Source organism: Passer montanus, unplaced genomic scaffold (assembly GCF_014805655.1).
Source record: "Passer montanus isolate IOZ18808 unplaced genomic scaffold, ASM1480565v1 scaffold11, whole genome shotgun sequence".
NCBI lineage: Eukaryota > Metazoa > Chordata > Aves > Passeriformes > Passeridae > Passer > Passer montanus.
In genome coordinates, this window is record NW_024357613.1 from 16,718,408 (window position 1) to 16,743,375 (window position 24,968).

The following is a 24,968-nucleotide window of genomic DNA, read 5'->3' on the forward strand; positions in this document are numbered from 1 at the left end:
GAGCAAATTTCCAGCACTGCTGCAGCTTGGAATTTCACCTTGATGGTGAAAAGCTGTTGGATCCAAACTCAGATAGAGACCAGCAAGAGGTCTAACAGGTGCCCAGCCTGTTAGTATTTGTAAACTTTCTTTTTTTCAGCCTGAAAATACCCTGAATCTATGCTGAATGCGTTTTAAATTATAAACAAAAGTAATAATGGAACACTTAAACATGGAACACATTTTTCCCTTAGACATTGATCCTGATAATTCAAAGTAAGCCATTATATTTGTTAGAATTTGATGTGATTTTTTTCCCTTAGCCATAATAGCCACAGTAACAGTTTGGGTATCTTTTAAATATTGGAAGACCAAAGGTGTTGTTTTCAAATCTTCTTTAAAGTGACCCAGCATTTTCTTGGACAGAGGCAGGTGGTGGTGGCTGAGTGGGTCGGTGCAGGCTGGCACACTGCCTGGCCCCGGGGCCAGACGTCCTGCTAGCACTCAAGTTGTCCTCCTGGCATTCCCCTCCAGCCTTCAGAGCAGAAACTCATGTTTGATTGCATTCAAAGGCAGATTGTCTTTGCTGCTTGGCCCCAGTCCCCGCAGCAGCAGAGTATCCTGATGACTTTTGCAGACTCGGAGCAGCGCTCTTTTGCCATCGCGGCAGGTTCTGATGTCAGGATGTCTAAGGGGCAGCACGCAGGTTAAATAAGGCTACTGTGCATGCAGTTAGCCTTTCTGAACCGGGAGCAGCAGCAAATGTTTGTGGTCTCATCGTCCCTGAAAGCTCAGTGGCCTTTTTACTGGTGGCAAATTCCTCAACACCAGTCTCATCAGGATCAAACAGAAGCAGAGTTTTCTCGGCTCAGAAAAACATAAAGGCCAAACGCTGCCAAATGCTGTGTCTGGAACAGTTCCTCCCTAAATCTCCATGGGAATAGGATGGGAAAACAAGGGAACATAATGCCAGTCTCTGAACTGTTTCTCCATATTTCATAACTGTAAAATGCTACGGACAGAATCCCCATTTAGAGAGAGATGAAAGAAGCAAAAAGCAGGAAAAGCAAATTTACTTTGTTAAAGTGAAAGTCAATAAACAGGATATGTCTCACTTTTTTTTGCCTCTATTGCATTTAACTACTGATAGTAAAAACATCCCCACCTGAACTGGGCTCAAATCAGACACCTATTTCTGGCTATCTATTCTTACATTTCCTTTTACCTGTGGACACAGCTCTTCACTGAAAATGATCCCTTCTGGATTAAAGAGCCAGGCTAAGCAAGTGAGTCTTTTCTGCTGCATAGCTCTTGCCTGGACAAGGCTTCCCACAGGATGCAGTTCTAGAGGGCAGAGCCCTGGCCAAAAGCAGGGAAGGCCAGCACCAGCCCTGCCTGCCTTGCCAGCAGCAGCAGGCAGAGTCCCCTCAGACCCAGCCTCAGGGTCAGAGGTCTTCTGTCACCCTGAGCTGCACCCCATGTATTGAAGGAAGACAAGGAGAGCCCAGAGCTCCCACCTGCCAGCCATGATCTAAAGGCAGGCATGTCCTTCAGAGCACTTTCAAGCAGGCTGGGTTTGCTGTTGCCATGGACTAAAACCAGCCCAGCATTGCTTTTTTATGAATGGCATGTATAGTGGCTGTCAGGCACACCAGTCTATCCACTCCTCATCAGATATGTACTGGATCAAGTCCAGAGAGGGTCTAGAGCACTCTGAGCCTCACAAGATAAAAGTTTTAAGAGTCTAACTTCAGTTCATCATGAGGTAAGCTGGCAGGAGATTAAAAAAACTAACACTGAGCAGGAGACCAACAAATGGCATCAAGGCTTTCAGGTCAGGGCATTCTGCTTCTTCCCATATTGCTTCTGGTACTGCACCTTGAGATTTTAGGATTTCCTCCGATTCCTTCAGAACTCATATCCCACATCCCCAGAGATAGGAAACTAAATATTTTTTTTTAAAACAGGAGCAACAATTTACTTGCTTGCTGCCTTTCCTTCTATTCCTCCTCTCTGTCCCTCTCTGTAGACATGGCAAAATAAAACCCAGTTGTCTCCTCTTCTCCTCTCCCACCTCACTGTCTTCTTGGTGAGGATAGGATGCTCATAAAAAAGGGGGTGAAAAGTTCCTTGCCAGCATTATTCTCATATTTGTGTAGCATCCACAACTTGGAAGGCATGAGGACCACATAAATGAACAACCATGGGATGTGGTGAGGGTGATGCACCTGATTTAAAAGCCTGATTTAAAAGCACTGACTCCACTGGCTGGAGCTGCCAGCTGCATTATGTAGCATTTTGAGACATGAGGCATTTGGCTTTGGGGAGGTGACACTGGCTGCTTGTGCCAGCAGTCTAAGAGCCACACTTTCTTCTTGTTTCCTGACAGGTGTATGCCTGCCTTCTGCTGCTTGAATTTGCATCAGGGTGTCTGGTCAGCATCCCAGCTGCCAGGAGGAGATTAGCAACCTCTATGGCAAAGTTTGAATTTTCCATTTACCAGATGGCTAAAGGATTGCGTTCTTGTACTTATTTTTTTGTTTGGATATGAACTTTGGAACACAGGAACAGCCTGTGTCCTCTGGAGATGAGATGATGGTGCTGCACTCTGCACAGGGCAGGGGTTTGGTTCTGCTCAGAGGCTGCAGCTAATCAGCCCAGTCTCACCTCTGATGAGGCATTTTCTTTTGTGGAGATACCAAATGTGGGCTCTACACAGACTTGTGCTGGCAATGGGCTGTCTTCCAGACCTGATTTATAAAACCAGTCTTGGGAAGCCTGGCATTTCCCAAGGGACATCCTCTTTTCCCCATTGCAGCTGGTCACACCTGCCTTAGCAATGTGCTGTTTCTGAGACCCACTGCTGAAGAAGCAGAACTATAGCAGGAAATTCTCTATTACAGTAATATCTTGGAAAATATCCCCCTCCCCCAACAAATTCACAGCCAGTTATTAGTCTCTGAGTGGGAATTGTATTCCTTGCCTGCAAGGAAGTGGGTGAGAAATGGAAGAACATAAAACTGCAGATGGAAGAAGGGTGAACTCATTTCCTTCCTTCTGATCTTGCTGTTTTAGGGGCTACACTCAAGGAAATGGAAAGTGATCATTTTAACACACTTAGAGTCTGCCAAAGGTGCCATAGCACTGGGAGCCCTTTCTCTTATGAGCACCTATATAAATAGAAAGCCTTATATGGAAAGAAAGGAGAAGCAGGTTCTCAAGACTGTCCTTGTTGCCACTGTGATTGGCAATCTGCTTCTGAATGCATAGGTGAGAAATTGTACCTCTAATTTGTGTCAGTGGGCTTTATGCAATGAAATTCTGGGGTGATTATTTTTACCCAGGAAGAGTAAAACATATCCCCAGTTCCAAATATCATCCCAACATCAATTTCATTGGAGGCACAGAATGGAAACTTTGGGGAGCAAGAATTCCTGCTGTTAGACAGCAGCTGAGGGGTGGTTATTGAAGTGCAACACTGGTTTAGCTGGGAGACCAAAGCAGTACAATGGCAGACACAAAACTTTTAAGAACAAGTTGGACAAATATCTGTCAGGCATGTCAAGTGGTCATGAAACAATGGAAATAATGATCAGTTAAATCTCCTAGCAGACCTGATTTCTATCATTTCTGGGATGGTCTGTGACTCTTTAGTCACAAGTACAGCAAGCTTTTTAATTATGACTGTGGCAAATCTAGACATAACCAATAAACTAGTTAGCATTGTAATACTAGAACTATTTGTGCAGCAATGGGCTAGAGCTGTGCTGGGAAGATACGTGGTTAAGGGAAATATGTGATATACCGGGTGGTCTTTGCTCATCCTCCAAAAATGCCTTATGTTCCTAATTTTTTTCCTATCTCTATTAATTATCATATTTATTTGAAACCATTTTAAAAGGATGAAGCATTATTCAATGGAAAAAGTTACTAGAGGTCTGTTGGAATCTTTCCATGAATGCCTCATCTGCAAAAATTACATCAGATCAAGAAAAAGGAAAGTGAGCTAAGCAGAAAGGCATTCACAACAGGTGCAGAGCAAACTGGACAACACACTCCTGATCCCCTCTGCCAGCTACGGGACACACTGCAGTGTCTCTCCTCACTGATCTTGGACCAGAGGAGACTGGCACTGTCAAAGAGTCCTGATGGACATTGCCTTTCCTTTTTAGTTCCCTGGGGCTCCCATCCACCTATTTGTGCTGCTTACATCCCCAGCAGCAGAGCAAAAAAAGAGCCAGTGGTATTTCATGCCGGACCACTGAATGATTCCAAGCTACCCAAACTATTCTGGAGCTCATTTGTTCCCCCATTGTTATCTCTAAAGTGCAATTTGATGGAGTCTCCATGTTACAAGCACGTCTCTGTCTCTGAGCCACTTGTGCTTCTTTGCTCCCAAGAGCAGCTGTACCACAGAAAGTCTTCATTCATCCTACAACAGCATTGAGCTGATGAGATGTTATAAAATGGCATGGTGAAACAAGACTCACTTCTGGATGGAAACAGAAAAAAAGTCATCATGACAAACAACATTGTTTAATTCTTTAGAAAAACACTAAGCATTGAAGAAGACAGTAAAACACACTGTTGGTGACCACCTCTTCATGCTTTCTGCAGCTCAGCCCATATGCACAAATGACAGATTATATAGTCTAGGTGTTAGAAGAAAAGTTCTAAGGAGCAAGTGTGGATGCAAATGAGATTCCCAGCATGGGAACTAAATGGAGGAGATGGTGCCAAACAAAGTGGGCTCCCAGACTCTTCTTGGAAGAGTCCAGTCAGCTGCCAGAAGGGATTATCTACTGCAGCTGGCTTTGGGTCAAGGATCTGGAAAGCCTCCTCTGTCCCCAGCATTCTCTTGGCCTCAGTGAGGTCACAGGGATGCCTCATGCTTGTGCAAGTCTCCACATGGCTGTCCCCAAGCAGACATGGACCAGACCACTTCCTCACACCCGAACCAAAGGCAGCAAAAGATATAGGAGGTCAACACTGCTGGAAACCTGGCCCTGAAGTCACCTCTGAGACTGTAACTGCTCTGGAACTCAGCAGGTGCAATGGCTTTCACCCCTTTGTCCTTCAGAAATTAACCATTCTGAGTATGTCTTCCTTGAAAATGCACTAACACACATCTTTGTGAGTTTTCAGGCTGATTAGGGTTTTAAAAAATGGAAAAAAAGGGCATTACATGCCTGACAAGTATTAGAATAAATGGTGTGAACAGTAGAACAGCGTGTGCTGGGAAAGGGAAGCATCCAGGAACCTTTTCAAGTTGGCAATTATGCAACTTAGCAGAGGAGACTGGTGACATCCCAGGAATCTTCTGGCCCCCTTCACAAAAAAAAAAAAAAAAAAAAAGGAAAGCCCGCACCATTTCAGTCGGATGAGAGAAAAGGAACAGAAATTTATACTGTCTATACTTTCCAAACCTTTAATTCTGAAGAAGATAGACTGAGCTCAATTTCTGCAGATGAAAGAAGGAAAGTGGAGAATTATTACAGATGTCTACTGAAAAGTCCTAAGGCCTGTATTGTCTTTACCACAGATGGCAAAAAATTAGGAAGACAAAAAGTGAATCTGACAGAACCTTGAGAAATTAAAGCACTGCTTATCCATTGTTATTTGTTCACAGTACTTTGTATTCCTAGAGCAGGAAAATGAACTAGAGAGAAAAAAACAGTGTGGTGAAAGAAATAAACAAAGATATGCTTTCCAATTATGCTCTAAAGAGAGTTAGATAATCCACACGATGGAACTGAAAGGAAAGAGAAAGAGGAGAGAATATGAACGGCTGAGAGTATGCCAAAATATTAGTCATCCCTTGAGTCTACCCTGAAAGGTTAGTGTTGTTTTTAAGAACACATTCCTTTAAGGAAAAGAATAATTTCCTAGCAGAGGTAATTTCTGGATAGTCATAAACTCTCTCAAAAGAAGCAGAAACCCCAACAGTGAAGTCAAAAAAATCAAGGCAGAAAGAGAGGAGGAGGAAATCTGCACATGAGTCCTCAGGGCAACCCCAAAAATGACCTGCTACTGGAAGGATAGAGATATGGAAAAGCCTGGCAGAGAGCAACAGTTGAGTAGATAAAGCTCTGGATGGAAAAATGTCAACAAGGAAAGGGAGAAGAAAACAGGAAAGTGTTTACTAGAGATCATTCCTCTAGGACAGAAGACACTGGAGAAGGTTGACTCACTCTTGTCTAGCTAAGATTTGATTAATCTGAACTATATGTGATTTTCATGGAGATTAAGAAGATACACCAAAATTTTGTCACTTATCCTGTGACCCACAATAGCTAATTTGTGAATTTTCAGTTCTGAAAAATTTTCAGGGACTCTAGCAACACTTAATGAACTCAGGGCTGTTATAGAGAAAAGAGTCCCTCCTGCTGGTTCTATATCAAACTCTCAGGCCAGCAGTGTCTCCAGATCACCTCAAGTTGCCCTGGAACCTGACCAGTGCAATGAAGAAAACATCACTAACTTTGCAACTTAAAAATACCAATTACCAAAAAAAAAAAAAAATTTAATGAGAGGCTATACATTTCATTTTTCTGGGATTGTAAATGGCAGGATGCTGCCCAGGAGGGAAGAATGGTTTATGAACTAAATGGCAGATTTCATGGCTCCCTGAAGACTGTGAACAGAGTTCATCAGTCTGAATAACCACTGTGCCAGGACCTCATCTAGAAGCCTCACAAGTTACAAATTTCTGAGCACTCCTAAGCCTCTCTGGCATGCCTGGGAATTAGGGGTGCCCAGAATCTCTGGATAAATCTGTGTGTATAATGACAATTTGATCCACTGTCATCTGGAGAACACACCACCCTTCCCACTGAGTGGCCAAGGCTGATATTTGGCTCACTTTTATTGCTAGGCATTCTCTAACATTGGAAAAGAATTAATGGACTCAGTACTTCAATATGTTATGAGGTAAAAATGCTGTTTTTCAAAGTAAGTGATGATACTTCATATGAATTCAGGAAGAAAGAAAGAAATCCTGTAATGTTAGTCTATAAATTCAGTTTATTAATTCTAAGCAACGGGTCACGGCTATAGTCATAAGACATAAAGGACATAAAAACTCCTGAAACAAATTAGTTGTCTTTCATCACAACACTTGCAGCTAAGTTTTTCTAATGTGTTCAAGTTTCTTTTGCTATCTGCCTTCTCAATAGTTAAACTTTTGTCAGTCTGTTTTTCAGTCTAAAGACAGCTGAAGGACTATTTTACCAGACAGTGTGCATAGTGCCAAACCCATTTTCAGCACACTTTAAGTATATTCATATTGTGAGAATCAGTGAGAAAATCTGTGTGCAAGAAAATCCAGTTTGGAGTTCCTTTGCTTTAGCAAATCCATAACATTCATCCTGAAATGTGATCCATGTGATTACTAGCACGGATGGAAACATTTTGTTGTGCAGAGACTAAATGGAGTTAGAAACCTTAATTTAACACTACCTCATTCACACTCTGGAGAAGTCAGATCATGGTGTTATGTGATGTTGATAGAAAAAGAATTTAAACCAGTTTCTAAAGTACAGTTCATCAACAGTTTGACTGGAGCTCCCTTACAGTAGCAGTATATTCATCTGCTAATATTAAAGGTGTTCTTCACTGTTTTATGAGTTTGGAGCCATGAAACTGGAATTTTAAGGACTGATAAACACATACTAAGCCAAAACCAGCTGTTTCTCCTTGGGAGGTTTTGGGCTTAAGGTTTTGGTTTTCAGTAGCTCTTTCTTCTGAAGCAACTAACTCAATATTTACTCTCACCAGAATCCAAACCTTGGTTTTTGTTTGAATGCCACTTCTTACAATCTTTTATGACTTCGGTGCAAATCTTGATCTATTTTAGGTTTTTTAGCACCAAGAAAAATTTTGTTTTACCATAAGATATGACTTCTGACTACATAGTTTCTTTACCTAGAGTTCAGAAATTTAAAAAACATTTTTGGTAAAACGTGTCTTTAATCCTCAGTTCATACTTCTGTTCCATAGAAAATCAGTCTGTAAGAGGATAACAACAGCTGCATATTTAAGTATTTATTGGGAGATTAAGATTTCATATGATGTAGGACTTAACACTCAGTCTTTTACCTAATAGGTGTGTTTAGGTCTCCAGGCAACCAGATATTTTTCTAATTCATAATGAGAGAAATATGCACTACCATAACTGGACTCTTTGAGGTGATATTTTGAGAAAAATATCATCTTTATCAATATCATCAAAAGGGTTCAAGGAAGTGCAAATACACACACACATACCCCATACACACCACTCCCACACCTCTGCCCTTCTGAAAAAAATTCTGAAATATCAAAGACTAAATCAGTCTTGAGTTTTATTTTTCTTAAAATTCTTTTATTAAATGAGATCAGGAAGATCATTTAAGGAAAACCATCACAACTCAGTGAATCTGGAATATTTGAATCAAATCTGAAACTCAGCTCACTGAGGTTTTGGGATTGAAATTTCTAGGCTTCTGCTAGGTGAGTTAGACTTTGCAATTTTTCTACAATTCCTCCAAAGTTTTATGGTCTTTTCCCTACTTTTTTTGAATTACAACTTTTACAGAGTGAAATCATTGCCATAAAATGTTGAATTATCACATTGCAAAGATATGTAATGCACTCATCATAAAACGCTCTCAAAATAGAAATCTCTCAAGAATATCTTGGTTTGAAGATTCACATTCAGCATCAAAACTGAAAGGAAGTGAAAGACAAAACCAAGAAATTCTGAGAAATTTCTGCAGCAATCTCCTATAATATCATGATCAATGTTCCCTCTTTTCCCCCAATGCACTGATGATGATAAATCTCACCCCAAACAGCTGTCTGAGCCACCTTTGAATTCTCAAAACTGGAAGCTTGTGCTGGTGGCTTAGCTTGGCAGGTAAAATGTCCCTTCTAATCTACATTCACTTCTTCCTTATTTTCCTTTTTTATGTTTCAAAATTCAACCCTTTCAAACAAATGATCAGCTTTTGCAAGACTTTTTAATAGAGCTCCCAGCTCTATTAAACAAGTGACAAAGTACAAAATTTTCAAAGCATGAACTATCAAAAATACTATCTGCTAATTCCAAAGGTTCATAAACCACATACTGCATAAAGCATTCTGAAGTACAGCAGATAAGCATCTATATTTTTTAGATGCACAACATTGTATGTAACTCTTAACTCAGACCCAAATATTTCCAGGATAGTTGGATGATAAAGATTTTCCAGTCCTAAAATACTTTGCTTCCTCAGGCCTTGCAAGGAGGTCAGTCTCTCATGGAGGCATAAAACTGTTGGCTTTATTCCAGTGTTCAGCAACATACACGGCTAAGGTGCAGGAGCGCTCTGGAGCTAACTCCCAATTGAGTTGCTTCCTCAAGCTCCAAAAAGTGAAATACTAAACCACTGGAGAAATTGCACTGTTCTGATATTTCCAAATTTCAGGAAAAAAAAGCTTGGTAACTTTAATGAAGTTTAGGTTTGATTCAAATTTTCCAATGTCATTAAATTTGGAATTGTTGCTGTCTCGTTACTACTCTCATAATTCTTCTGGACCTCCTCCATTTCTGAATCACCTTCTGCATGGCAAGGCAGTTCCAGAATACTGTGGTCATCCTTTCTATTTATGAAGACAGTATTAGTTGAAGAGGAGATAGAGCCAGCAATTTTAGGTGCTTTTGATTTTTTTCACTTCTCAGGTTTATTGTGTGACTTTTTCACTCTCAGGTTCTGCACAAAAGAGATGGAACAGCAACTATCATGGAGTGACACATTCATTTAATTAATGTTTTCCTTTCAAAAACACAACAATTACATCTGCAGGGCTTTGACATTCAACTACATCAAAACCCTAGTATTTTCCATGGAGAAAATAGAATGTAATGATGAAACTTCTTTTATGAATAATATTTTTTTAATCCATTTTAATGATATTTCCAGAATAACTGTTTAGTTACATAGGGTAGAAATAAAAACAAAGAAAAGCTTTTTAAAAACATTGAAACAAGGAGGCAATCTCTTATCCTCAAGCTTGCATTTACTTCAAAATTTTATAGCTGAATTCAAATCCTATCACAGTCCTTCCACTGACCCTTAAAATCCATCATGACACCACTACAGGTCCCAATCAAAGTAGTCCTAAGGGTCTTTACATACCTTCAAAGTACCTGCCATGCAAAGCAGAATAAGCCCTAATTAATGACAGAGTAAAAGTTAGTTCCTAGTTGTGGATGCTTTGTAGTTTTAATAAGATTCAAAGAGAAGATGCAAGGTTTTGGTTCAGAATTTTGCCTTCACCAGGGTCTACCAAACACATACTAAGAATCAAGAATGATCTATCTGCTGCTTCATAGTTGTCTCACTATTTCCTCATATCCCTTCATCTGTCCATATCCTTCTGTGTCCTCCCTGTTCCATGTGTTGACAGGGAGTTGTCTGCAGTAGGGACCGTGTGTTTGCCCCATGGTTGAACGATACCTGGAACAGGTGAATGATGCACAGCTTGAATGACACCTGGCACAGGTGGGGCAGGGCCACTGAGCAGGACTTCTCAGGTGTCCCAGCTACCACTCACAACGCAGTCAGTGGCAACTGCACGTGCACCAGGTCCTGACCTATCTGAGCATCCTAAAGTGACAATTGCTCCTCTACCACACCGTTTGAAATTGCATATTTTGTGTGCATGCCTGAAGTTTCACATTAGTTTAGCACCTGAAAGGCTCTCCTTAAGGTTGATCTGAAGTAGAATCTGTTTTCAGAAAATCTGTTTAGAAAATTAGTACTTCAGTTACTATCACAAACACGTTTTTCAAAAGGGGAGTTTGTTCTTCATGGCATCAGAGACTGATGCTTTTAAAGATATTCTCTTCGTTTGCAAAATTTTTTATTAATATGTCTGATATATTTTCATAAAACCAGCTATACATTCTAACTATAATTAAATTTATAAGAAAAACCTGTTTAAAAAACTTTAGGTACTGAACTGTATGTTCTTTATTTAATTAAGGGACATAATTTAGTATTAGGATTCTACACAAGACTCACTGAAATACTTGCAGATCATCTGGAAGATTGAAAGGAAACTTGGTAAGTTCCTGTGGCTTTGGAACCTTGTAATAGGATGGGTTAGGCATAGGATCCAGTGGAAACAGACAGTGTACTTTCTCCAAACTTCTGGCATTCTCCAAAGCTAAAAAAATGGGATTTTAAATCACAAATTAAATGTAAACCTCTTCTGCCTGAGAATCAACCTCCTTCATAAAAGATGGTGTTACATAAGCTTTGTTTGCTCCACTGTAAATAAAAGAAAAAATACTCTAACAGTGTAGTCATTTAATATTTCGACCTCCTTTATTTTCTCTGCTTAACTCATGTATGGAAAGACTTGCACAAAAACGGACTACTCTAATAAAACCCGATAAAATCTAATACAGCATGCTAAGCACTGAGGACAGCAACTAGAATTACACCGAGCTCTTTATTGGCATCAGGAGAAAAAGGATTAGAAATATCTTTTGTCACCTGGTTTTCAGACCCTGCAAGGCTCACCCACTAGGCATTACACAAGTTATGTAAATACTGTGTGTGCAATTTTTTTTTCATTTTTTGCCCTTTGGCAATTTTTTTTCCAATCTTAACTTACCAGTAAGCTCTAATAATCATAGTTAGGTCAGTGAAGAGCAGTGAGCTCATTTTCAAAGGAGCAGATCACTTACAGTTCCCTGGGACTCAGGGATTTTCAGAAACCAAGAACTGAAAGTCATCTGTATTTCTGATTCTGAAATATTCAACATAAGTACTTGAAGGCAGCCTAAAAAATCAAAATATGTACAGCTGGCAGATGAGCATTACATCAGGACTTTGAAAAGGTGCCTCAGCTGGGACTCCTTGGTGGCCTCCAAAGAAAATTCCATGCCTGACTCTGTGCTCTACGTGCTGCAGGGCATGCACCCATTTGTGCTAATGATTACTGCTTCACCAAGAACTAATAATTTTTTTAAAAATTAATAACACAGTGGCTGACTTTTAAAATTGATGCCATCAATTTTAAAGTTTTCCCAGACTGTAAAGCTAAAGTTTCTCAAGGGCAGCAATTCTGGTATTTGCTGTGATCCAGCATCATGGCATCTTTCATAGGATCAGCACCCCAGAACAGGAACACAGAAAGTATCAAATGAGTGTGCATACATCATCAACACTCATTTGGAGATGTTGAGTTGAACTGCCAGGATATCAGACCTACACCACTGAGCATTTCACATCTTTGGGAGAATTTCAAATGTAAGCTGTTTATATATGCAGCTGCCAGCTGTAGAACAGAAGATAACAAAATTCTGTGCCTCTATTCATATGTGGATATGTAAAATTTGTAAGTTGCAGAGGTGAAAAATCTCTCCCTATACTTATAGCTGCCTCCACATAATCCTGGAGGTTGAGTTTGGTTGATTTCTCATTGATAAATGTGTTCTACTGGCTACATTCTGTAATTCTCTGAGTCCCTTGAATGGGCACTAGCAGCTCTAGCAAGCACTGTTGTTGAACTACCAGGACAGACTTCCCTCTGTAAGCATGAATGGCATATTTGAAAAGACACAGAGTAGTTCTCAATAACTTTTTCAAGAGCATAGAATTTTAATGATGTCAGGACATCTCTGTCCTTGCTTGTTCTCTTCCCAAGCTGCCCTTATGGAATAGTGAGAATTCTCACCAGGGAGAAAGAAATTCCTTATTGTTTTATAACCTATAACATCACCCTCTGCATTGCCTTCCAAGGTTGTTTCTGCTTTGAATCATCAGGTTTATCAAGTTGACAGTTGTCATTGCCAACAGCCACATCCAGCATCCAAAACCTACAGCAGCCTGTTACATGGTTGACCCCTTCAAGGTTCAATCCCCAACACAGTCTTTGCTGGAACAGCAGTTTGGTGGTCAACACAGAGCAACCACCCATTCAACTGCACTTCCCAGCACACCAGTGAATGATATTTGGTTGCTATATATTATATAGCAACATATATACAGGAGATATGTCTATATATATAGGATATTTGGTTGCTTAAATAAGATTTCTTTTTTCCACAGCACCTTGGTGCCAGGGAATAGCAAGAGCAGAGATAATCACTAAGAAAATTCATGAGGACTCCTAAGGCTGAGATACCCTGAAGAGCCCTGACTCAGGGTCTTCTATGGTGCTGGACACCCAAGGCCCTTGCACAGACAGTCACTGCACTTAAAATGCAGAAAAACTCTAAGTACAACAAGAATATAATAATAGGAAGGACAGGGACCATGCCAGCCTCATCTATAGATGTATTTCAAAGGCACTAGGTGTGGACCTGTCTAACCAGCCTGCCTTCAGCACACGCTGAATCTGGCAGAATTTTTCCAGTTTTGTTGCCTCTGGCATTTTAATTTTATCTTTGGGAAAGAAAATGGTGAAGTAAGAAATTTCAGCAGAAATATGATATGGAGGACAACTCTTGGCACAAAATCCTAGCCACTAATGAAAATACTCCCAGGTAGTTTGTTTAGTCTGTACATTGAATCTGCAAGCTGTAATCTAACATCACAGGCGTAACCACCACAGTCACAAACACAACATTTAAATCTCTTTATAATGATGAGGAGCTGGGCATTGAAACCTCCAAAACCTAAGATATGATTTGGCCTGACCTTAGGAACAGCCTGAGAGAACAGCTGCTCTGTTGTTGCAGGCTCCAATCTGTAGTTGGGTTGCAGGCTTACAATTACTTGTTTCTAGACAACCCCTGAAAAGCTCAAAAATTCAGACCACTGTATCTGATAACTCTTCTTATAAGACACTTGATCTTCTACTTTCTGAAGCCTCTTCAAGAATGACTTTCATTCTGCACATACTGTGAACGCTATTATAAATTAAATGTCCAGGCAGTCCTACCTTGCTCTTAAGAATTAGCAATGACTTTTGGAGGGAATTATGGCCTAGGTTTTCATAATCACCATGTAACTCCAGTAAATTCAAAGCAGTTTTTCAGCACTTTCCTTAGCATCAGCAGAAAGTCACACTTTATGCATTTCAGTAGGTCTCCTGTAAAAACTGTCCAATTTTGTGTGATGGCAGCAGAGCTTTCAGACACCAGCTCATAAGAAAACAGCTCTGGGAAGGACATAAGAGATTACTTATTCCATCTCCACCACCTAGACAGTCTCACACAGACCTGGGTCATCATTAGAAGGTGTTTTGCTAACTTGCTCTTCTTTCTGAAGAAAGAAGGGGGCGGTCTCCCACAGCAGCCTGGCCAACAGTTTGTTTTTCCTGTTAAAAAGGTTCTCCCTGCTGTTCAAACTAAAACTTTCTCTCTGCAATTTATTCACCTGGTTCTAATTTTACCTCTTATGGCCACAGTGTAATAATTACTCTCCTGAGTGTTCAAGGGTTTTTGAAATAGCTAGACATAGCTGAGAGAGAAATATCTTAACCACACCCCTACCTCCCAGAGCTTCAAGGGACTCTAATTCATTCAATCTTCCCGTGGTGGCTGATCTTCCTAGACACTTCTTGATCTCTGCCCCCAGGAGCCCCACAGTCAGAACACTGGTTTCCTGTCACAGACTTCAACAAAGCATGGCCAGTAGCTTAGAAAGGCACCATATGTCTCCTAAATGCATTCTTGTTTACACATCACACTCTGTTGTTTGCTTTTTTGTACCTCAACCTGTCATTGTTGACTCTCACTGGTTGTTTACAGCAGTGTGTTCTGTTCCTGAACATCCCTCACAGAGCCATCCACACTGCATGGGACATGGAGAAAGAGGTCTGTGTTCAGGCCAAGAAAATGCACCTTGAATACACATAGGAATGTTTTGTGACCTGTGAAACATGTCAGCTTGCAGAGTCAGTTTTGCTGCCCTAGCACAGAATACTGATCTATATGTTGATTTAGCAGTAACAGTCCAACACTTACTGCAATAAAGTTCTGCACCTTCTCCCACTCTTGTGTTCCTTCTTCCACACAGCCAGCTTTTTCATGTCTCAGATAGACTCACATCCCATTGCCAAAGGTATGTTTTGGCCAGAGACCAGGCTAGCTGCCTCCCCAGGTGGGAGACAGCCGCTCTCGTGCCTGGGCATTGGGGTGAGACTGTGCAAACAAGTGCTCTCTGCCAGGCAGTTCCTGCTCCAGGCAGCCGCCTTTGTTCTGCTCCTCTCCTTGTCACCTCCTGCCTGCCGCTGCCCAGCTCTGCTTGCAGTTCACATAACTTGTTTTCAATCACCTCCAAGGAAAATGGCTGTGTTCAAACCTCCTGCAAGCCAGATGTGCCCCACTGGTTGCCAGGTGAAATGTGCTAATCTAGAGGGACTTGAAGTTTAGAATTGTGTTAGAGAGTGTTCCTGTGTATGACCTTGTGCAGCATTATCCCAGCTCTATTTCTTCTTTTGCAAGAAGTAAAGTCGTTATGAATGAATGGAAAAAGAATGAAACCAGAGAAGCAGCTGAGGCAGAGCCTTGTTGATCACACCAGGCTTTGTTTTCTGTAAAATGTGAAGTTTCGTATTCCTTTGGTGAGAGGTACCACTTTGAGACCACACGCTGTGCTTCCTCACAAAGAATTCACACCTTTTTTTTGCTTCTCCTGTATCCTGTAATAAAATTCTTTTAAACTGTGGTTGGTCTCTGGGTATTAGAAAAATGGTGGATGGAGTTGAGAAAGGAGCCATGAAAGCTGTAGCATTCAATTTTAAGTGGAGCAAGCAGAATATGGCAAAATCACTCCTTACAACTGTCTCAATAAAACTTCATGTTGTTGAACAGTAAAAGCATTTATGTTTTTATTATAAGATTCAATTAAAATCAGGAACAGAAAAATGACAGACCTAAACTGATCAAGGACAATGATCATACACACAAACGAGACACATTTATCATACTGACACTCATCTAACATCCAGCCACCCCATCTTTAAATAATCACTATGGGGATGATGCATAGTTTTCCTGAAATCAAAGTGTGAACTATAAGGGAAAAATCACACGGCATCTTGCTGATACATGCTCTTGTACTGAACTTAGAATACAATGTACAGAGAGACCTCTGGCTTAATTAGCTGCCCACTGAGCTAGAGTTGGCTTCTATCTTTTTTCTGCATATGAAACCACAGAGCTTTCTTAGTACATTATTTCCATATGTGCTTATATTGCTATCTTTGTCACTTGATCCAGCATTTTAAGTGATCATTCCTGTCTAAAAAAAAAAAATAAAACAAAAGTCTATCCACTTACCTAAAGTATCCATCAGCTCAGTCCTCCCTTTCCATGAGTGTGAGCCAGAAGACTCCCCAGGAAAATCCATACAGTCTCCCTGGTAGGCAGCTGTTGAGAATCAGATCAAGAGGCTCTTTCTTATGTCATTTTATTCCTCTTTATTAGGGATATGATTTCTCATTCTTTGCTTCAGACTTATTAAAATCCTCACTTACCTAAGTAGCCATGCCTAGGATCGTGGCTGGTTTTCAGACATGCACACCCAGCTAGGGCTGGGCAGGCATGTGCTGTGCTGGCACAGCATAAGGAACAGGGTACTGTGGCCTGAGCGTGAGCACCACCAACGAGCACATCCTCAGCGTGGGCTCACAGCTCTTTTAAAGTGCCCACGGGGCTGAAGAAAGATGAATCACCACTCATGCACTATTTACACACTCATCTGCCCGACACTTCTTGTGTAGGAAAAGGGATGGTATGTATGTCTGAACAAATTTATACTTAAGCTCTGGTTGCTTCTACATTTTACCATTCTACATTTAGCTTGCTCCAAAGCCACTTTTCTAGAGACTGATCTATCATCAGAATATCTCATGTTCCAAATTTGCTTTGTTTAGGACTATTATCAATATTGAAACAGAAAAAAAATATGAGAGAAAGCACTTATTAATATTAATAAAGCCATAATTAATAAATATTAAATTAATAAAGCCAATTCTCTTACCACAGAAAGCTATTAGGTTGGTTACAGATTATTTCAGCTTCATAAATCTGTGCTGACAAATTCCAAGTGTTTTTCACTCATTCTGGATTTGAGCTGATAGCTATTTCTCCATGAGAACAGAGAAGATTTTAGTCTTGACAGGTCATAAAGGCTCGGAAGTATCTGTGACACATGAGCACAAAAATGGCCACTGAACTTATAGGAGAGGTGGTCAGGGCAGTAGAGGTAAGTCAGGCTGAGCAGATCCTGACCTCAGAGCTGAAATGGGCCAGGAAGCTTTCAGGCAGAAGGAACAGCAAGAGAATTATGAAGAAAATTAGGAAAAGACAGTGTCAGGGAGACCAAACTTCTAAACCATGAAAAATGGCACTTAAAATAGCAGGTCACCCAAAAAAAAATTCTGCACATCAATTCAATTATATTTGCATAAAATATTTTGACATAAAATAAAAAATAAAAATTTCTTGGTGCTCTTTTACTTTCACTTCAGCAATTAGCTCTGTATCTGGATGATTTTCTCCTTTTCAACAAAAGTACAGTTCCTCATGTTCTCCATGACCACAACGGGTGGGGCCTACCTGATCTCATCACACGAGACTATTTATGCTACCTCTTTTACAGATACCAGCAAACTTTACAATAACTTCATGTTAAACAAAATAGTAGACTTTTAAATTGAGGTGACTGTTTACAGCCTAACCAGGGAAGCCACTGTTGTAATACTTTTTGAAAATTTTATTTATATTATTAAATTCTGAGCTTTAAAACACAGATGAGGAAACCTCTAAAAAGTGCTGAGGATGGGTAGTGGTCAGCAGTGTACAGGAACTGTGATTTACTACAAGTAGCTGTATTGTTAAACAAGCAAACATTACACAGATATTATTAAAAGTCATCTTTAATAGCATTTAAAAATAGCTATTGCAAACTTTATTTGAAGAAAAATAAAAGTATTACAATCTTCCAAAGTCCTTTGAAACAGTCTAGTTCCTTAACATTTGCTTTATTACTTGAAAAGAGAGAAGCTATTTGCAAAGTTGGCATGTTAGTTCACCTCTGCTCAAAACAGCTCATAAAAGCATTCTTTTCCTATGATTTCTGATTTGATCAAAAGTGGAAATGTGAATGATTATATTAACTTAGATCAAATTGGGTATCTGACTATGTCTCAAGGAAGTCAAGAATTCTAGTTCAAATTGTTTAAGGTCTGATATGGAAAAAGAAGAGATGTGCCAATCAGTAGGACATTATACCTGTTTATATACTTCTGCTGATCCAGCATATTATTATTTTCTCTTTGTATTTAGTATCCTATTCACCTAACAAAACTAAAAATCACATCAAAAAAAACCCAGTTCATATTATAACATTTTAAGATATAAGCAATGCTGATGAAGTTTTTGGGTAGCTACTAAGAAATACAACAAATTGTTTGAATTTAAAGATAACCTTAAATTAGAGTACTGGTGAGTCAAATGCAGTATATAAGGCATTAATGCTCATACCTATCTGAAAACAATCTATCTATAGGAAAAATTAGACTAATCTAATACAGCATGCTATCAGCCTTTATTGCATTGCATAGAATAGCAATAGAGCAATGGCATTTCCATTTGGCACACAGAAATACATTAAAATTAATAAGAAACAGTATGGAAGTGAAATATTTTTATGTAGGAAAAAGAAAACAACTGCTGCTATATTTTATAGATAAATTAAGCATGTAATTTCAAAATCTTCAGATCATATAGACATGGTTCACTGCATAAGAACTTATGGTATAAGAAGAAACATTATAACAAAAATAATATTAGTCATTAGTATTAAAATTGAATCCTCTTTCTTAGAGTTTTAGACAGAAAAAATTATGCCAGTAGGCACTAGTTGCTTTCTAATATATTCTTTCCTAAAAACAGAACACAGTGTTGTTGGTTTGGGCACTGTGAAGATCTTGCGTTTATGCACATACATTGCACACTGCAGAACACTGCAGCCTAGAACAGCTACGTATACGCATGTGCTTTCTGCAGGATTCAGCTAAAATCAAATCTTGTCAATATTCATACCAACTTGAACAACACATTCAGAGAAAAATTACTAGGATAATATTTTGATAACTGAATAAAAACAATTTTTGTATTTTAGGTTTGACTGCCAACAGTGACTTTCAAGGCAAAAGAGAGGCCTGTAATATAAAGACATGGAAGTGTTGGAGCAAGTCCAGAGGAAGGCCATGAAGCTGATAAGAGAACTGGAGCACTTCACCAGGGTAGATTCCCCTGTGAACACAGGCTGGGAAAGGTGGGACTGTTCACCTGGAGAAGAGAAGATTGTGTGGAGATCTCACAGACACCTTCTAGTGTCTGGAGGGGGCCTGCAGGGAAGCCAGAGAGGGACTCTGAGGAGCTGTAGTAACAGGACAATGAGTAATGAGCTCCAACTGAAAGAAGGGAAACTTTGGTTAGATATTAGGGTGTTTTTTTACTGTGAGGGTAGTGATACACCGGAACAAGTTGCCCAGGGTGGGGTGTGGATGCCCTAACCTTGGCAGTGTTCAAAGCCAGGCTGGGTAAGGCCTTGAGAAACCTGGTCTAGTGTGAGGTGTCCCTACCCACAGCAGAGGAGTTGGAACAAGATAATCTTACAGTCCACTCCAACTGCTTCACATTCTACAATTCTATGAACACTGGATCCGCTTCTCGTGTTTCTCCTGCACCCATCTGGCCACCTCCTCCTTTTATCCTGTGCCACTGATGTGCACAAGCCACAAACTCCTGCTTGTGAAGTGAACAGGCGCATGTGGCATGGAAGCTAACTGGGAATACCTGCACTGCTTCTGTTTGATACAAGTTGTGCCAGGGGAGGTCTAGATTGGATATTAGGAAAAATTTCTTCACTGTTAAGCATCAGAGCAGGCTGCCAGTGGAAGAAGTGGTGTCACCATCCCTGGGGGTATTTAGAAAGAGTATAGATGTAGCACTAGGAGACACGATCTAGTGGTGGACTTGGCAAAGCTGACTTAATGGTTGGACCCAATGATTTTCCAATGTATTTTCCAACATAAACCATTCTATGGTGGTGCCATGCTGGGAACCAAACCGGCCAGCCTGCAGATTCTGAGGTGCTCTAAACCTGTTAAGCAGCAATCATTCCCCATTCTGTACTACAGCATTTAGTATAGAAGATCTCTAAATGACACCCACATTGAATCCTGTAGAGAAACCCTCAGCTAAGATCATGGATGACAGCAGAGGCAGAATTTGGGGGAAACACCTTTAAAATACATTATAGTTTTGTTTCACTCAATCCTAAATAAATGGCTCTTACTGATTCAATAGCATATTAAGGGCCCTAGACAAACCATGTCCATTGACACCCTGTAGCTGAAAAGGGCATGGGAAATACCAGCGTACACTCAGATTTCAATGAACAGCAGAAAAGTTGAGACAATATATGAAGACTCCCTCCAAAATACATTTTCATTACTGTTTTTAGCATCACTCCTTAAAACTCCTTGTAGAACTTATTGCTAAAGAGTTCCAAAAGATTTTCTGCTACAAGATTTCCTATTAACCTCAGTGGGAGTATGGACCCCACTAACATCCAAAATGGGTGTTATAGAGCAATGGGGATAATATATATGCTGAGCATTTGTGTAAAGGTTCCCACACAACGATGAGGAAAACAAAAAAAAAAGTCACTATGCCAAATAATATTCCATTCACTGCCACCACAGTACAAATTTTATCCTCTGCAACTCATTCAAAGCACCAGCCACTACTGCAAAGTGACTGAAGGCACTGAGGCAGGAATGCTAAAGCCACCTAGTATAAACATTTGTTTAAAGTCATACAGTGTACATGGTTTCTTTAAAATAGCTTGAGACAGATGCAGATTTGGATGCCTGCAATAAAATGCCTTCTGTATAGAATAAAGTAGAATAAAAGAGGACTGACTCCAACAATTTCCCTGACATGGTACATTATAACTGATGATTCTTAATATAGTGTGCAAGGCAGCCAAAAGTCATTTAAAAACATGTGTTGTTTGTCTCAAAAACAAATGTAAGGGAATACTAGTAAAAGCTGCACTGTCCAAAACTCAACTAAGCAGTTTAAATCTGTTTTTCTTGGAGGATTTTCAGGAAGTTTGGACTGCATGCAAAACAGAACTAATTTATTCCTACTATCTACTGCAAAAGAGCAATTTATCTCCAGCACATCTTGTCTAGAAAATAAGCCCCTTTATCCTATCATTAATCAGGTACCAATGTCCCTATCAGAAGCCCTGCATATAGTAAAACCTGGAAGTATGAGAGCTTTGGGGTTTTGAAATTATATTAAAGGGAGATAAATGACTTGTCAAGTCTGCTGTTCTCAAGGACAAGAGAAGACCAACTTTCATAGGTCACAAGAAAATCAAACACACAACAAAACACATCTCAGTTCAGATGAGAAGTTTTTCCAGATCTTACACTTGGCACACTTGGATTTAGGCTCCCATAAATGAATAAGGGATTTGAGATGCAGAGATGTGTTTAATTCTGTACCTTCATTTCTCTTAGCTTTGGAGCCATGTAACCCGGTGAATGACTTACAGAGGGTGAGATCCTGCATCTATCCAACTGACTAAGCAGCGTGCTTGGCATCAATAAATACATTACTTCATGTGGGTCAGAGCAGCACATTCTGCTCAGGCACTAATTAGCTACTCAAAAGGCTAAATCAAAAACACACCAAGGACAAGTGAAAAGCATGAATGATCATGTAGAACCAGGACTAAGCTCTGCCTAAGAAACAGGACAGAACCCCAAATTTGTGAAAAACATTGTAAATTCCAAAAACAGGTGAAGTAAAACAAATAACCTCATCTAAACTAGTTCTGCAGTTAAAACCTATACACAGGTAATAGAAGGCACCCCCAGTCCAGGAAGTTCAGGCCTCTTCCCATGCTAATATGCAAAATTTCCTTTGTGAACAACATTATAGATCAGCATAAATACAAAAATATACATTTTAAGCAGTAGAAAAAATGGAATAAAAATTAGAAATTGCTTGAGGAAAGTGACTGCCATATTATTACATGTGTACAAAAATACACTCCGTCTAAAAAAGGTATGAAAGAAAGGGAATCAATAGAAATTAAAACTTCCACCCCTCTTAGTCAGCATGACAGCTATTAACTTCATTTCAGTAACTATGATTGTAACAGTTTGGCTGTCTTATCAAAAAGAAATAAGCCTTAGATATTACAGGTAGTGTACAAGGACAGATTGGCTGCCAGACACAGAATGCATTCATACACTCACTCAGGAGCAAGCTCCCAAGCTCACACATTTCCACACTCACAGAGATCTGTAATTCTCCCCATGTGCAAAGACCAGATTTGGATGTCAAAGTGGCTGCTACTTTTAACCATCCCTCTCCTCCATTCCACTTCGGCAGAGCACTTGAGCATACATGGACGTGGTCAAAGTAAAGTAAGCGTGTGAACTGTTTGGCTGGACTGAGTACATATGCAGCCCATGCCTCCTAAAAGCCTCTCCCACCACCAGCAGAGAGGTACAGATGGCATCCAGGGCCACCAACTCACATGGCACTGAGAGCAGTAAACAACTGTTTAGGGTATGCCACCTGAACTGTTGACAAAGTGATGCTGAAAGCACAGCACACAAATGATGCCCCACAGTCTCATTTCTAGGAGACATCAAAAAAAACAAGAACAGGCTCAAAGCAAACTTCCTTCATCTGGCCATAAATATATGCCAGCTGACACCAGCATTCTCACATGGAAAGAGAATTGCATTTGTTTCTGAATAACCCTGGAAAAATGAAGTCTGATAAACAGACTTTATCTTTGACACATTTACAGTAACATGCCTTTCAGAGCAAAATGCATGAGAACATCCTGAGGCATTATTTTCAAGCATTATTAGCTTATAAATTGACCCCAAAAAAATCCACCTACCTGCTCTGTAATGATTCAAAAAAAAAAAAAAAAAAAAAAGAAGACTGACAACTTTCTGGAGCATTCAGCAGTTTGTAAATGCAGTACTTTTTGGCTCTTGGATCTGCTTTGAAGCCAGCTCCTTTTTTTTTCATATTATTCCCCATGAGAGCACACAAAGAAATTCAGTATTAATGTGGAGCATCACATCTTCAGAACAGAACAAAGTGAGCTCTGATACCAAGTTCCTATCATTGCTTATCAACACCCTAATGGAGAAGCAGATAGTGTTTTGGAAAAGCATGGTAAACTAACATCCCTAAAAAACAAGCACAGTTGGAAGCTGGGGTAAAAACAAAGTGGGAATGTGGAGCTAAGCTTACTTTTTATCACACTGCTTTCCCAGTAACTCTGTGCTTCTTCAGAAAATAAATTCAGTATGAAACTAACATTTGGAAAGCTTTTCCAGCAGACACTCATAGAAGTTTTCTGGCACAGCCAGACATTTACCATATGGGCCAGCCCAGTTCTCCCTGAACACAGCAGGAGTTTGGTCATGGTAATCACTAAAGACGGGCTGGTATCTGAACATAAAATTTTCTTTGGATAATTTATGGAAACCTTAGATGTGAAACATAATCTGTTTCCTTTTACAGCACCCAACTGCACAGCAAGTTTGCATGAAGGACAAAGAGTACACAGAACAAAGAGGCCAATGAAGAGTGCTGAAGCAAGGCTGCAGAACCATCTCGGTGGCAAAGGTTGCAATCACTTTCACAGAAGTCACAAGAGGTTACACTTTGCATTACTTCTGAATTATAGCTTCTCACTGCTCTTCTTCCTGTTCAGAAAGGTTAGTTAACATCAGTTAATAAACTTCTGAAAATTACCAAAAACCCAGCTTCAAAAAGAAATAATTTTTAAAGGATGCACTAAACTCTGACACAGAGCTCATCATACACTGCAGAACACTTCCCAGATATTTAAGCCCAGGCATTACTCATTTTTCTTCACCCAGAACATCTCAAAATATTCAGGCCAACACCTGGTGAAAGGCACAATTTCATAGACTCAATCTCAACTGTTAGACACAATGTGTTCACAAACCTTGTACAAACATTTTGAATGGAATTTTGCCCCTACCTACATGACAAAGGAACTCAAATGCTTTACCTGGCAAGTGGCTGGCTATAACATTTAAGAGTCAGGTCTCTCCTGACTGACTTTTTCTCTCACTATCATGTATGGAAGCACCAGCTTCCCAAATCTGGGGCTGCTTACCTCACCTAGGTCCTGCTCTTGTATTTTACTCTCCCATTCCCTGAAGGGCTGCTACAGAGCCAGACTAGAAGTCTGAAAAATCATTTCAGAAATATCAATGCACAGAAATTGCTCACAGAACAAGCTTTTGCAAAGTTTCTTCCTCATAGAGGGTTTTTTCTCTTTTTTTTCCTTCCAACTAGAGACCTTGTAACTTCTTTTTTTTAGTAGTGGCATTTTTTAACAAAAATTATTTTCATTTTCATTACAAGCCTCAGGGTATTTAAAAAATGTAATTTTATAGGCCAAAATGTTTACCAAACAGTGACATCCAGTTAGTTATAAAATGTCAGGTAAGAGAATACTGCTCTACTGGCATCCAAGCCAGCTCTTACACATATGTCAATTGTACTATCTGCCACAACAAAACCACATTTATCAATAAATGCCAGAGCATTTCCTAGCTCTGAATCTGACATGAATTTGTCATCATCACATAAAATATAACCCTGCAGCTTGGGTCACCAACTACAACAGTGATGGAAAATAATAAATTAAAATAAAATCACATTCCTGTATTAGACAGGAAGGAATTCTCCCAGAAGAACTCAATCACGACATATATCTATATATCTGTTGATCAATAATATATCTGTGTTATATATTGATAGGAATGGTGTCCTTTCAAATAGTATTTCCACAAACCATTATCTTCAAATTAAAGAAATTACAGCACTGATTGCATCATATAAATTTTGGTCCTTAATATTAGTTTGCTAACTGAGAATTTATGAACTAAATTTATTTAAATATAATAAA

At 39.7% G+C, this 24,968-nt stretch overlaps 1 protein-coding gene across 1 annotated transcript in view; it reads right to left on the minus strand.

Moving 5' to 3' along the window:
- Positions 1-18,493: 18,493 nt before the first annotated feature.
- CD109 (CD109 molecule) overlaps positions 18,494-24,968 on the minus strand; it is a 72,505-nt gene continuing 66,030 nt past the window's right edge. The window contains exon 33 of the mRNA XM_039730164.1: positions 18,494-23,730. Within this exon, the coding sequence (XP_039586098.1) occupies positions 23,540-23,730 (191 nt within the window). The 3' untranslated portion in view covers positions 18,494-23,539. The remainder of the gene's footprint in view (positions 23,731-24,968) is intronic.